The sequence below is a fragment of the Chiloscyllium punctatum genome, chromosome 20, assembly GCF_047496795.1.
Source record: "Chiloscyllium punctatum isolate Juve2018m chromosome 20, sChiPun1.3, whole genome shotgun sequence".
NCBI classification, from domain to species: Eukaryota; Metazoa; Chordata; class Chondrichthyes; order Orectolobiformes; family Hemiscylliidae; genus Chiloscyllium; species Chiloscyllium punctatum.
This window is the reverse complement of record NC_092758.1, coordinates 13,381,040-13,394,981: the sequence shown is the minus strand read 5'-3', so window position 1 is coordinate 13,394,981 and position 13,942 is coordinate 13,381,040. Positions and strand designations below refer to the sequence as shown.

The 13,942-nt window shown below is 43.1% G+C and overlaps 1 protein-coding gene across 2 annotated transcripts in view; it reads left to right on the top strand.

Moving 5' to 3' along the window:
• LOC140491902 (TBC1 domain family member 9B-like) overlaps window positions 1-13,942 on the top strand; it is a 63,300-nt gene that overhangs the window by 24,481 nt on the left and 24,877 nt on the right. For both annotated transcript variants that reach the window (XM_072590349.1, XM_072590348.1), the window contains exons 11-16: window positions 457-574; window positions 4,395-4,680; window positions 5,753-5,882; window positions 6,390-6,488; window positions 10,670-10,738; window positions 12,628-12,868. In XM_072590349.1, the coding sequence (XP_072446450.1) occupies window positions 457-574; window positions 4,395-4,680; window positions 5,753-5,882; window positions 6,390-6,488; window positions 10,670-10,738; window positions 12,628-12,868 (943 nt within the window). The remainder of the gene's footprint in view (window positions 1-456; window positions 575-4,394; window positions 4,681-5,752; window positions 5,883-6,389; window positions 6,489-10,669; window positions 10,739-12,627; window positions 12,869-13,942) is intronic.

Genomic DNA, 13,942 nt, shown 5'->3' with positions numbered 1-13,942 from the left:
TGTCCCTCTCTGTCCCTCTCTCGTCACTCTCTCTCTCTGTCTCGTCTCTCGCGCTCTCGTCTCTCGCGCTCTCGTCTCTCGCGCTCTCGTCTCTCGCGCTCTCGTCTCTCGCGCTCTCGTCTCTCGCGCTCTCGTCTCTCGCGCTCTCGTCTCTCGCGCTCTCGTCTCTCGCGCTCTCGTCTCTCGCGCTCTCGTCTCTCGCGCTCTCGTCTCTCGCGCTCTCGTCTCTCGCGCTCTCGTCTCTCGCGCTCTCGTCTCTCGCGCTCTCGTCTCTCGCGCTCTGTCTCTCTCTTGCTCTGTCTCTCTTGCTCTCTCTTTCTCTCTCTCTCTTTCTTCCACTCTCTTCCCTTCTTCACCCCTCCCTGCTTCATTGCAGGGAAACATTCCCATTTTGTGAACCTTGTGTCCTTCTCTGACAGGGCAGATACTGACCACCTGTTTCCACATTCCTTATAGGCCATGAATATTGTCACCTCTGTCCTGTTGCTGTACTGCAATGAGGAGGAAGCGTTCTGGCTCCTGACTGCTCTGTGTGAGAGGATGCTGCCTGATTACTACAACACCAGGGTAGTTGGTGAGTTGAAACAGTCTTTTTCCCTTCAGTTTTGGGCATTGTACTTCAGGCCTTGGAGGGAGTAGGCATGCATCCAGCCAGGTCCATGGACAGGTTACTGAGATGAGACTTGTACTCCCTCAATTATAAGAGATTAAGGAATGATCTAATTGAGATGTTTAAGGCAATTAACTAGGTTGATCAGGGAGATGGAGATATTCTACTTTCTCGGATGGGATAAGATTCAAGCACCCTTTCACATTATAGCTGTTTTTTTTAACAGGTCCAGGGCCATGGAGGTAAAATCTGACTATCTGCCCCTTTTCCACGGATACGATTTTTCCTGGGTGTCCTTGGAGAGGGAGCATGCAATGTCCATCAGTGTTCTCGATGCCTTTAGAGGGAGGTGGGCACCGTGGGGGATACAGTGCTTTATTCCTCCCTCCGACTCTGTTTTGATTACCCCTTTCCCACGCTCTCCACGCCTCTTCACCTTTGATGTTTTGCATTGTCCATAATGAACTTTGCATATAAATATCTAATTGGCTGCATGGGTGATTACTGATGGTGGTTAGTAGAAAATCTTAGAGTCTTACAGCTCAGAAACAGACCCTTTGGTCCAATTAGTCCATGTTTCCAAACTACTCCCACTTGCCTGCTTTTGGCCCATAACCCTCCAAACATTTCCTATTCATGAACTTCCTCTGGCAGTTCAATCCACACACGAACCGTTCTCTGTGTGGAAAAGTTGCACCTTGTGTCCTTGTTAAAATTTTCTTTTCTCACCTGAAAAATATGAGAGAGTTTTGGACTCCCTCTCCCTAAGTAAAAAACCCTTGCTATTCGCCTTATCTATGCCCCTCATGATTTTGTAAACCCCTGAAAGGTCACCCCTCTACCTCCCATGCTGCAGTGGAAAAAGTCCCAGCCTACTTTTCTAACTTGAACCCTCCATTCCTGGCAACATCTGGTAAACCTTTTCTGAACACTCTCCAATTTAATGATATCCTTTCTAAAGCAGGTCAACCAGAACTGCGCACAGTAGTCCAGAAGAGGCCTCACTAACAGCTCTAATAAGTAGTTAGTACATTAATGGGAATCAGTAAAACTATAATAGGAAATCTTACTCTGACTCTTGGCACTAAAGTAATCAACTTTATTCTACATACTCAATCTTGATATCAGCTACACTGCATCCAATGTAGTCTTGAGTTCTTTCCACTAAAAGACTGGGACTGGTTTGATTAACTATGCTAATTTAATGTTTCTTTTACCTGTGTTCTTGCTGATGTTGGTGGTATCTGTACGTAAACGGTTCTGAAGAGAGAGTCTGATCACTTTTGTTTTCATACAGCTCACAAACGTCATCAGTTCTGAAAATTGAGACACAAAAGATCTCAGTGTTTCGATGGTGGTGAGAAAAACTGTTCAGTTCAGATAACACTTCTGGATTTTTAAAAAATTCTCACTGGTCTGCTTGGGGCAGATGGCCAAGATAATCTCTTTTATGCACACAAGGCATTTGCATTGGAACATGAAGCTGTAGCCTAGAGGTAGGCAGAACTACTCAGCTTCCCTCAAGCCTGCTGAATAACAACAGGTGGTCACTCAACCACTGAGCCCATTGCACAGGATCAGGAGGAGGCCATTCAGCCCTCGAGTCTGTTATACAGGAGCAACAAGTTAAACTGATCAGTAACTCTCTTCTGTCTGCCTGTGATTAATGCACCTTTATAAGCTAATTATAAATTAACCTCCATCTTAAGCTTGAGATGGTCCTCCCTAACCTCGACAGCTTTCTGTTTGCCAGGGAAACAGGGAAGAGATGGTTATGGCTGTTGGAGGTTAGTCATCATAGCTCCAGGACATCTCTGCAGGTTTTCCTCAGGTTTAATGTCCTAGGTCCAACTATCTTCAACTGCTTCATCAATGACCTTCCCTCCATTGTAAAGTCAGAAATGGGGTTGTTCACTGGTGCTGAACCTTGCTCATTCATGATTAGATTAGATTAGATTACCAACAGTGTGGAAACAGGCCCTTCGGCCCAACAAGTCCACACCGACCCGCCGAAGCGCACCCACCCACACCCATACCCCTACATTTACCCTGCACCCAACACTACGAGCAATTTAGCATGGCCAATTTACCTAACCTGCACATTTTTGGACTGTAGGAGGAAACCCACGCAGACACGGGGAGAATGTGCAAACTCCAGACAGTCAGTTACCTGAGGCGGGAATTGAACCCGGGTCTCTGGCGCTGTGCGGCAGCAGTGCTAACCACTGTGCCACCGTGCCGCCTTGGGTATGAATGCAGCAAGGCCTGGACAATGTGAGAGTTTGGGCTAGCATGTGACAATGAACATTTGTGCCACATGGGAGCCAGGCAATGACCATCCTAGACAAAAGAGAATCTAACCATCATCCCTTGTCATTCAGTACCATTGCTGTATCTGAATACACTTGGTAATCATTAACATCCTGGCATTTACAATTGACCAGAAATGGAACTGAAGCATATGAACAATCCTTTACATACAGTGAGTAATTAGAGTATAGAATGCACTGCCAGCCAGGTTCAGCTAAAACATTCAAGACGGCACTGGACGATCATTTGGATAGAAATAACATGTAAGAAATATGGGGAGAAAATGCAGGAGATTGACACGAGATAATGATGCTCATTTGAAGAATGTGCAAACACAATGGGCCAAATGGCCTCCTCCTGCACCATGACAATTCTTAGATCCTGTGTGTTCCTTATTCTTCAGGGCATTTTGGGGAGATAGAGTGCCTTCTGCTTTAGCTAAGCCCATGGTAGGAAGGCCTGTGGGTGACCTTCTTAGGCTGTTGGCAGTTGAAGCCCTCAAGGCATTTACTGTCTACTTAAAGGTCTTTTCATGTTACTTGTGGGTTTCCAAATGAGGATATCTCATTCACAAGCACTTAGTGCCTGGCATCAGAAAGTGAGTGTTTTACTGAGGGCTAACACCTACTTTCGCTGCTGAACCCATTGCAAATCCTACCATCACTTGACTGTGCCTGGGCAGTGCTTGCCCTCTCATGGATATATTACCAACAGAGGCCACTGCCTTTCTGATGGTGCAGTATGAGCTGTCTACCTCTGATTGACCTTTGCTCCTGGGGTCCTTGGTCCAAGGGAAAATCTGTTGCTGCCCACTTAGCAACTCTTGTATTGGGCCTTCCCAAAAAACTCTCCAGTCATTGTCTCCATTAAATTCCACCCAAAGTATTGATTAAGAAGCACACCCATACCCTACCCTTCCAGACACAAGTTACCTGTTTGGAAATTTCAGGATGAAACTTGGCTGAATAAAGCCTGCAGGGGGACTTGAACCTTTGAGTGACAATTAATGAAGAAACACAATGTCTGATCTGTTGCATGGCAGTGAATCCCCTTCTATACCATGCGTCTATCACATTATATTCAATCCCGGGAGTGCCTAATTGACAGTCCTTGCCTAATGTGTGATGTACCTGCCCTGGTGTGTCTGATAGGAACATCTGGAGGAAGTGTTATGTTGCGTCTAACCCATAGTGCTGTGGGAATAACACTGATAGTCTGGTAATAGGGGCCATGAATTTGATTGGTTTGTTTATATTTGGGGAGTGGTGTTAGAGTCCAAACCCAATGCAACAAGCCAGTGTATTCGGTGTTCTTGTTACATCAGAAGGAGGGGCAGGAGGAGGCCATTCAGCCTATCGACCCTGCCCTGCCATCCAATGTGACCTACGTCAACACTAATTTCCTGCACCATCCACACATCCTTTACTGTCAAGAAAATTAATGAAATAAGTCCAATAAACTTATTTTCTTGCAGGTGCACTGGTGGATCAAGGTGTGTTTGAAGATCTGACACGGGAGCACCTTCCCCTCCTCTACGAGTGGATGCAGGAGCTGGGTGTCATCAGCACCATCTCTCTCTCCTGGTTCCTGACGCTGTTCCTCAGCGTTATGCCATTTGAAAGCGCCGTGGTAGTGGTTGACTGCTTTTTCTATGAGGGCATCAAAGTTATCTTCCAGGTGTCTCTTGCTGTATTGGAGGCCAACATGGAGAAGCTGCTGAATTGTTCTGACGAGGGAGAAGCCATGACCATTCTTGGCAGGTGATTAACTGACCAATACCATCTGTGCTTGGCCAAATCCAAACTCAGTCATGTTCCACCCTGGAAGAATTGTCAGACTTTGGTAGATTCTTAGTGTAGCAGATCATTTTGTTCAGATCTTTGAAAAAGCTATCCAATTAACCCTACTTCCCTTTCATTGCGCTGTAAATATATCGTTTTCAAGTATCTATTCAATTCCCTTTTGAATGTCATTATTGTATCTGCTTCCACTGCCATCAACTTCCTAATAAATGATGCACTCTACATCACAAGATCAAACTTGACTGTTAGATTTTTGAATTTCATATCATTTATTATTGAGATGGACCAGGTAGTGCAGGGAGAGCACTGCATCTGACCTGGAAGTGTTTGATGGGAACAGCCTATAAGGAATTTTACTGTGTATCTAAAGTGCTGTCCCCACCCCAGCAGTGTTTAACAGGGACAGTATAAAGAGAAATAATTCTGTATCTAACCTCCTACTTTACCTGTTCTGGGAATGTTTTATGGGAACAGTGTAGAGGCAGTTTTATTTTCAATTTAAAAGAGAGAATTTTATTCTGTCTGGTCCATGTGCTATACCTGTCCTTGGGAGTGTTTGATGGGGACAGTGTCGAGGAGTTTTACTTTAAAAGAGAGAGTTTTCAGTTTAAAAGAGTAAAGGGAGCGTTGTACCTAGCCCAATGTTATCCTTGTCCTGGAGATGTTGAAGGAGCTTCAATATCAGTTTAAAAGAATTTATCTCTGTGCTGTACCTGTCCTGGGAGTGTTTGATTGGGACAGTGTGGAAGGAGCTTTACTCCGTGTATAACCCCATGCTGCATCTGTCTTGTAAGTGTTTGATGGGGACAGTGTAGAAGAAGTTTTACTCGATATCTAACTCCATTGGGGATATTTGATGGGGATGGTGCAGAAAGCTTTACTCTTTAAACTTAATACTGAAACTAGCTGCTTGAATTTACAAATAATTCTGTCCTAACCTAGAGTATACGTTTGCTGTAAAATGCTGTCAAATTTTGGTTCTTGTACCTGTGCATTAATTGTCCCTTGAATTTTTTTTAACCTAATTCAGGTACCTGGACAATGTTTGCAACAAGCAGTGTACATCACAGCCAATCCCACATCTACATGCTTTGCTCACCAGTAGTGATGATCTTCCACAACAAATAGACATCTTTGAACTGATTAAATCATCGTATGAGGTAAGTCCTTAAACAAAAGATCCCGTCATATTTAAATTGTTTACTTTGGGACTGATTTCTCGAAGATAATGACTTGTTCTGCAAAAAAACTTTAAGGGGCCAGTTGACAGAGGCTGGTCAACAACTTCATCTCCTGCCTTTCACTGGGCTCCCTCCTCCTCCAGTCCCTGATGTATTTTTTTTAAACTGACCTGGCGATCCCTGAAATTAATGGGAGCTTGCTATGCCTGTGTAGGCATGTTGGAGCAGAAGTTGTACTTACTGCTGACCTTGCTTTTGAGCCCTCCACCATCAACCCCATTTGATATCGGCATTTAAAGAGTTGTTGAGCATGGGATGGTGAGGGAGTCTTGTTGGAGACACCAAAGGATTCAATGTCAGCCCTTGGAAATCTTACATCAACTGGCAGTGACCTCAGAAGAGGTGTGTTTTCGAATAGTTATGGGAGCAGAATTATCAGGTGAGGTCAACTCTTTCAGGAGCAAATCTTTTTTTCTCTATATTTAGAAATTTGGGTCAATCAGAGCGGATGTGATTGAGCAGATGCGATTCAAACAGCGACTGAAGGTTATACAGACTCTAGAGGACACAGCCAAGCGGAGCGTGGTAAGGGAAAATAGTTCTTGCACCATCCTGAAAACAAGTAGTTCATCTCACTATTGTCTTGTCACAAAAAAGGCTGTTGGAAGATTAGAGCATTCATGTGGTGTGAGGGACGCTGGTAAGACCAACATTTGATTCCCATGAAACTGAAGATCAAGCCTCACGATGCAGTAAAAATACAATTCCACAAACAACGGGAGGTTTGCTGTTGCTTCCTCTGTCTGCCATGTGCTAGTCTGACTCCATGTTTGATCCATCAGTTCTTTTTGAGAGGTACCGTGAATTGGATGTGAGAGCAGTGTTTGTTTATTTTCCCCTACCTCTCTCATGGTTCCTTATTCTTTCTCTGAGGTTGGCGACATTCACCAATTCCACACAGGCCAGTGGAACAAGCTTGGGGATGTTGCTCAGTTCTGTGTCCGCGCATGTGCACTCGATGCTGCATTCTGGTCTGGGCAATTTGGTAGAAGCACATTCTTATTGTTCTGTTAAAGGAAGCCATTTGATCCACCTTTTTATGTAGACCCCAGTCCAGTTCTCCATGCCTGTAGCTCTGTAAGTTTATTTCCCTCAAATGTTCATCTAATTCTCTTGAGATCATTCATTGTTCATGAGGATGATGGAAGCAGGGAGAACAAGTTCCAGACTGGATACTACATTAAAAGAAAACGGTCTTTCTCGCATCACTCCTGCTTCTCTTTGCCCAAACCCTTAAGTGTGTGGTCCCAGTCCAAATACCATCAGTTATCGGGAACATTTCTTTGTCTGCCTTTTTCAAAGTGTCATATTCTTCTAGATCTCCATCAAATCTCCTATAGTCTCAACCCCTCTTGTTGCAAGTGGATTCAGCTTCTCCAACACAACCTTTGTAGTTAAACTCCCTCATCCTTCAAGTCGTACTGATAAACCTCCTCTGTACCCTCAAAGCTCATTGAATCCTTAATAAATTGCAGTGACCAGAACTGAAAATGGTAGTCTAGTTGGAGCCTAACTAGTGCTGTACTGAGGTTCAGCTAAAATCTCTGCTCATGTATTCAATGCCTCTTTGTAGGAAGTCAAGATTCCAACCGTGCTTCTGTTATAAACTCCCACTTTTGAAGACAAATGTACCTGAACTTTTGGTTCTCTGTCCCTGCGCACACACTGCCATTATGGAATTATTATATCTCCCTATCCCAACTGCCCAAGATTCATCACCTCACACTGTGTTAAATTCCATCTCCCACTTGTTTGCCCTTCTGCTATCCATCCCACGTCCTATGGCATAATTTTTAATATGTCTGTCATGCCTTTGAGTTTGACATCAGCAAATTTCAAATTGTGTATATTCTTCATTTTTATTCCTGGTTTCAGTTTAATGTATTTATAAAGTCAGCATTATCATTGACAGAAATAGATAATTACAGGCTGGTCATTATGGCCTGATTTTAAAATTGCTCTGCTAAGAGCTACCAAAGAGAAATAAACAATATACTTGTGCTTATTTATGGAGCATCTTGCATCATCTCTGGCTATAAAGCTCTCAAATATCCAATGTAGTACTTTTGATGTTAACATTGTAATGCAGGAAACACAGCAGTCAATTTACACTCTGATTAATTATTTACAAAATAGCTCCAGCAAACAGCAATATGATAATGACCCACTGAATCCTGTCTCTATTAGTGATATTGGTTTGGAGGTAAATATTGGCTGGGATATGAGGGAGGTTCCCTTCCACAACTTATTCAAGGCTGCTGAATAAGCTTCTGTTTAATGTGTCATCCTTCTTTTCAACTCCAGTGGTGCAACCACCTCTCAGTACTGAGTGAATGGAGAGTCAGCCTGGATATTGTGCTTGGGTTTCTGAAACGGATTTGATCCCATATTCCTTACATTTTGGAGTGCAGTTTAAGGTTTCACTTCAGGCCCAAGTCAACTTCAATAATTGGTTGAGTCTCAGAGGACCAATCTAAATGTTTACTAGCCCTGATTAGTTACAAAAATATTTTTTCACAGTTGTAAAGGACACATTAAATCTTTCATAACAAGTAGAAAGGAAAAACTTAATTAAAAACATTTTACAACCTCTCAATTTTGTTGACTGAAATTCTTCTGTTTTCAGTTTTCCTTGCACATAAAGTCACTAAGAATCAGACCTTTAATTTTTTACTACTTTTCAAGAATCAGACCTTATTAACTCTTGCTTTTTACTATCCTCTGTGCACAATTACAGACATCCTGAACTCTAACTGACTTTTTGGTGCATGGACAGTTCATAGTCAGTCTTTTATTGGGTGGTAGTTTCTGTCCAATTCCTGATTGCTTTTCTCAGAAGTGATGGTCAACTTGTGACATCATATCCTACTGTTTCCTGAATTTGTTCTTCAATATGACAATTGCTTTGCAAGATCATCCCTTTTGTAATGACTTGTTCCCCATAACTTTCGAGCTCCTTAAACATTTGCCAAAATAAAGTGACACCAGTGAACTCATTTATATGTCTGAGTATGTAGCGTTCTGTCCTCGTAGTTTATCATCAACTCAAATTTTCCAGTTATAGAGTCATAAGTAATAGAGATGTACAGCATGGAAACAGACCCTTCGGTCCAACTTGTCCTTGCTGACCAAGATATCCTAAATAAGTAAAAACTGAGAGAATTGCAGGTGCTGTAAATCAGAAACAAAAACAGAAGTTGCTGGAAAAGTTCAGCAGGTCTGGTAGCATCTGTGAAGAGAGATCAGAGTTAATGTTTTGGTCCAGTAACTCTTCCTCAGAACCTTCTGAGGCAGGGTCACCAGACCCAAAATGTTAACCTCTGATTTCTCTTCACAGAAGCTGCCAGATCTGCTGAACTTTTTCAGCAACTTCTGTTTTTATCCTAAATAAATCTAGTTCCATTTGCCAATTTTTGGCCCATATCCCTCTAAACCCTTCCTATTCATTTACCCATCCAGATGCCTTTTTAAATGTTGTAATTGTACCAGCCTCCACCACTTCCCCGGCAGCTCATTCCATACACATACCACCCTCTGTGTGAAAGAATTGCCCCTTAGATCCTTCTTAAATCTTTCCCCTCTCACCTTAATCCCGTGACCTCTAGTTTTGGACTACCCCACCCTGGGGAAAAGACCTTGTCTATTTACCCTATACGTGTCCCTCATGATTTTATAAGGTCACCCCACAGCCTCCGACGTTCCAGGGAAAACAGCCCAGTCTAATCAGCCTCTCTCTATAGCTCAAACCCTCCAACTCTGGCAACATCCTTGTAAATATTTTTCTGAACCCTTTCAAATTTAATATCATCCTTCTGATAGGAAGGAGACCAGAATTGCATGCGGTATTCCTGTAGTGACCTAACCAATGTCTTGTGCAGCCTCAACATGACCTCCCAACCCCTGTACTCAATGCTCTGACCAATAAAGACAAATGTACCAAACACCTTCCTCACTATCTACCTGCGACTCCACTTTTAAGGAGCTATGAACCTGCACTCCAAGGCCTCTTTGTTCAGCAAAATTTCCCAAGACCTTACCCATTAAGTGTATAAGTCCTGCGGAAACAGACCCTTCAGTCCAATGCATCCATGTCGACCAGATATCCTAACTTAATCAAGTCCCATTTGCCAGCACTTGGCCCATATCGCTCTAAATCCTTCCAGATGCCTCCACCACTTGTCCCAGCCTCCACCACTTCCTCTGGCAGCTCACTTCATACATGCACAACCCTCTGTGTAGAAAAAGTTGCCCCTTAGGTCTCTTTTATATCTTTCCTGTCTCACCCTACACCTATGCCCCCTCGTTCTGGACTCCCCCACCTCAGAGTAAAGACTTTGTCTATTTATCTTATCCATGCCCCTCATGATTTTATAAACCGCTATAAGGTTACCCCTTAGCCTCTGACGATCCAGGGAAACAGCTCCAGCCTATTCAGCCTCTCCCTATAGCTTAAATCCTCCAACCCTGGCAACATCTTTGTAAATCTTTTCTGAACCCTTTCAATCAGATGCAGCTGAATGAACACAGTTATAATAGTCAACATTCTGCATTTGCTTTTCATTTAGATTCTCCTCTGAGTGAGACTGAGTTACAAGAACAATAGTTTGCAAGAACATTTTGATCTTGGGTGAAACCACTGTGCAAAATTGTTGTGATCTTTCGCTGTCAATTTTTCTTTATCTCCCACATGACATGTTTTTTTCCAGGTGCGTGCTATCCTGACGGAAACTGCCTTCAGTATCGAGGAACTGGAGGAGCTTTATTTACTGTTCAAGGTCAGTGGATGTGCAACGCGATAAATCAATCACAGATTACACTGTGAGATTTAAAATTTATAAAGTGCTGGTTGGGTCTTGTTTGGAGTATGGCAAGCAATCCTGGGTAACCCACTACTAGAAAGCTCTAAAGAATATGGAGAGAGTAGCAGGTTACTTATTGGAGATGCTTTAAATTAATTTGCAGGTTGTGTTTGTCACTGGTTAGACCAGCTTTCATTGTCCATCCTTGGTTCACCTTGGGAAGGTAGTGGTGTGCTGCTTTCTTGAACTGTGCATGTAAGGGGTGGGGGATTAGATAGACCACGATGCTGTCATGAAGGGAGCTTTGGGAACAGGAATAAGGAGTCGGCCCTTTTATTTCAGTGTGCCTTTTCCGCCATCCATTGAGATTATGGTTGAGCTGTGACCTAACTCCATATATCTGCTTTGCTCCGTATCCTTTAGTACAAATAGATGTTCAGTCGAGTTGTTTGTTTGCAGTCAGTAAGAATGAAGACCTATTGTGCCTGTTTCATTGTAACAAAATAACAAAAACATTCTCTGGCTCATTCCTCAGAGCTATGCCTTGACTAATCGGAGTAAACACTGGCCACTGAAAGCAAACGTGCAAGTGCAGCAAGCAGTTAGAAAGATGTGGAGGAGCAAGGAAGTCTTACTGCAGCTTTACAGGACTCAATGAGACCGTACCAACAGTATTGTGTACAGTTTTTGGTGTCCTTACCTAAGATAAGATTTACTTGCCAGCGAGGGAGTGCAGCTAAGGTCCACTAGACTCATTCCTGGGATGGCAGGTTTGTTGGATGAGGAGAGATTAGAGTTTAGAAGAATGAGGGAGGATCTCATTGTCACAGGCCTGAACAGACTAGGTGCAGGGATGGCTTTTGTTCCCTGGCTGGGTGGTGGTAGGGGTGTTTGAGGTGGTTATAGAATGGGTGGGGGGGGGTCACAGTCGCTGGATAAAACGTAGGCTGTTTTGGACAGATGAGGAGAACTTGCTTCATTGGCGAACGTGAGGAATACTTTACCACAAAATGCTGTGAAGGCCAAGTTACTAAATATGTTTCAGATTGAAAAAGATTTCTAGAGGCTAAAGCTATGAAGCAGTATGGGGTGAGAGTTGGGAATATGAAATTGAGATGGAGAATCAGCCGTAAACATGTGGGGTGAACTTAATGGACTCCATAATCTGTTCCTCCTGGTTTGTGTTTCTAATCTGCATGGTTTAAATTTAAACAAAGATTGGCAGTTAACTGTCAGTCATCATCAAACTGGTACATTCTACATGGCAACATCTCTACCAATTGGAATTCACTTGCAAATAAATAAAAACGCTGTTCTTACATCCCCTTTGCATTGGTATTCTTGCGAATGTCCTGATGAGTCACAAGATGAAAAGTTCTTTTAAACATAAATTTTGATATGGGAAAATGGAGATTTAGCACACTTCTGTGTCTCCTCTTCACCGAGAACTCCATGGGTCCAGCAACACTTGCCTTTCAGAATCTCATCATTGTCTGCAAATCCCATGACCCTCCCCCTCCCAACTCTGTAATCTACTCCAGCCCCTGATACTACGACTCCAATTCTTGCACACCCCCAACTTTAATTACAACAGAATTGGCCGACACATCTTCAGCTGTCTAAGTCCCAAGGCTTGCTTTTTTTAAAAAACTTTATTCCTCTTTGACTGCCCCTTCTCCTTTAAGGTGCTCTGTTACAAAGACCTCGCCAAAGAGAGAGTTTTTAAGTTACCAACCCTAAAGTACTATCCTCTGACGCCAGTGTTAATTTTACTATCTGCTCCTGTGAAGCATCTTGGGATGTTTCTCATTGTTAAAGCCACTATATAAAAATATCCATGTTTTTTTTTTCCTTTTCCCCCTCAGGCCAAACACTTGATGAGCTGTTACTGGGGTGGGAGCAGCAGTGCAGCAGAGAGACATGACCTCAGCCAGCCTTACCTGGAGCAGTATCGCATTGATTCAGAGCAGTTCAAGGAGCTGTTTGTGGTGCTATCACCATGGACCTGTGGACCACATTCTCAGGTCCTCGCTGGGCGCATGTTCCGCCTCTTGGATCAAAACAGGGACTCGCTTATCAGCTTTAAGGAATTTGTCACCGGACTGAGTAAGTGTTCATTTTCCAATCCCACAGAAACATCAAACAGTTCCTGATAACTCATTGACTGGGTGTTCTTTTTGATGCTAGTCTAGAACTAGGGGCCATCAATATCAGGTTAAGATTTAAACATTTAGGGCTGAAATGGAAAATGTTCTCACTTGGGAAGGTTAGGAGTCTTTGGAATTCTCTACCTAACAACAAGGCTGCAGAAGGTCAATTGGTGAATCAATTCAAGTCCAAGATTTGTGGAAACTGAGGAATCAACAGATACAAGGGCAGGGCAGGAAGTGGAGATTGGTAGAAGCACATGGTCTTCTAAATCGCAAAACAGGCTTGTGTATGACCTACTCCTGCTTTGCATTCCTATGAGTTTGGTGAATGTCAGCTGACATGGAGGCGGAGGGAGACACCAATACAATCAATCTATTAGGTAAGGGGTAAGTGTGTATCCTGTTACTGAAGTGTCAGCCGTGGTTCAGAGGGTAACACAATTGCCTCTGAGTTAGTAGTTCATGGGTTCAAGGCCCAATCTAAACATTTGAGTGTCTATCGGAGTGTTAGCCTCCCAGTGACAATACAGAATGAAGATCTCACTGTTCAGGTGTTTTCTTTGAACTGAAATGTTTAACAATGACCCTGTCTGTCCTGTGGGAGTGAAATATCCCATGGATCTAATCAAAGAAGGGCAGGGGAGTTCTCTGTGATGTCTTGGCTGTATTTATCTCCCCTCCAACATCGCTGTTTAGGTGGTTGTGGGGATAGGGAAAATTACAAAATGGGTAGAGACAAGAACATGACATTTGCCAATGGGGATGAGACTTTTAAAGTGGGTATTCTTGAAGTGGAGACAACTCCTATCACTGTACCTATATGAACATTTTAGAAACAAAATGAACTAACAGAAGGTTATTGTATCTGGGGAGTCTTTGGTGCTGATATTGGCTCTAATCCAACCTAAATTGTAAGGCTCATATGAATTGGAACTTAACACAAGTTAATTTGGGGATGTGGGTGTCACTGGCAATTTTTGTCTGTATGTATGATTCCATGAGTATGACTGTCAGGCTGTTTTTTAACAAG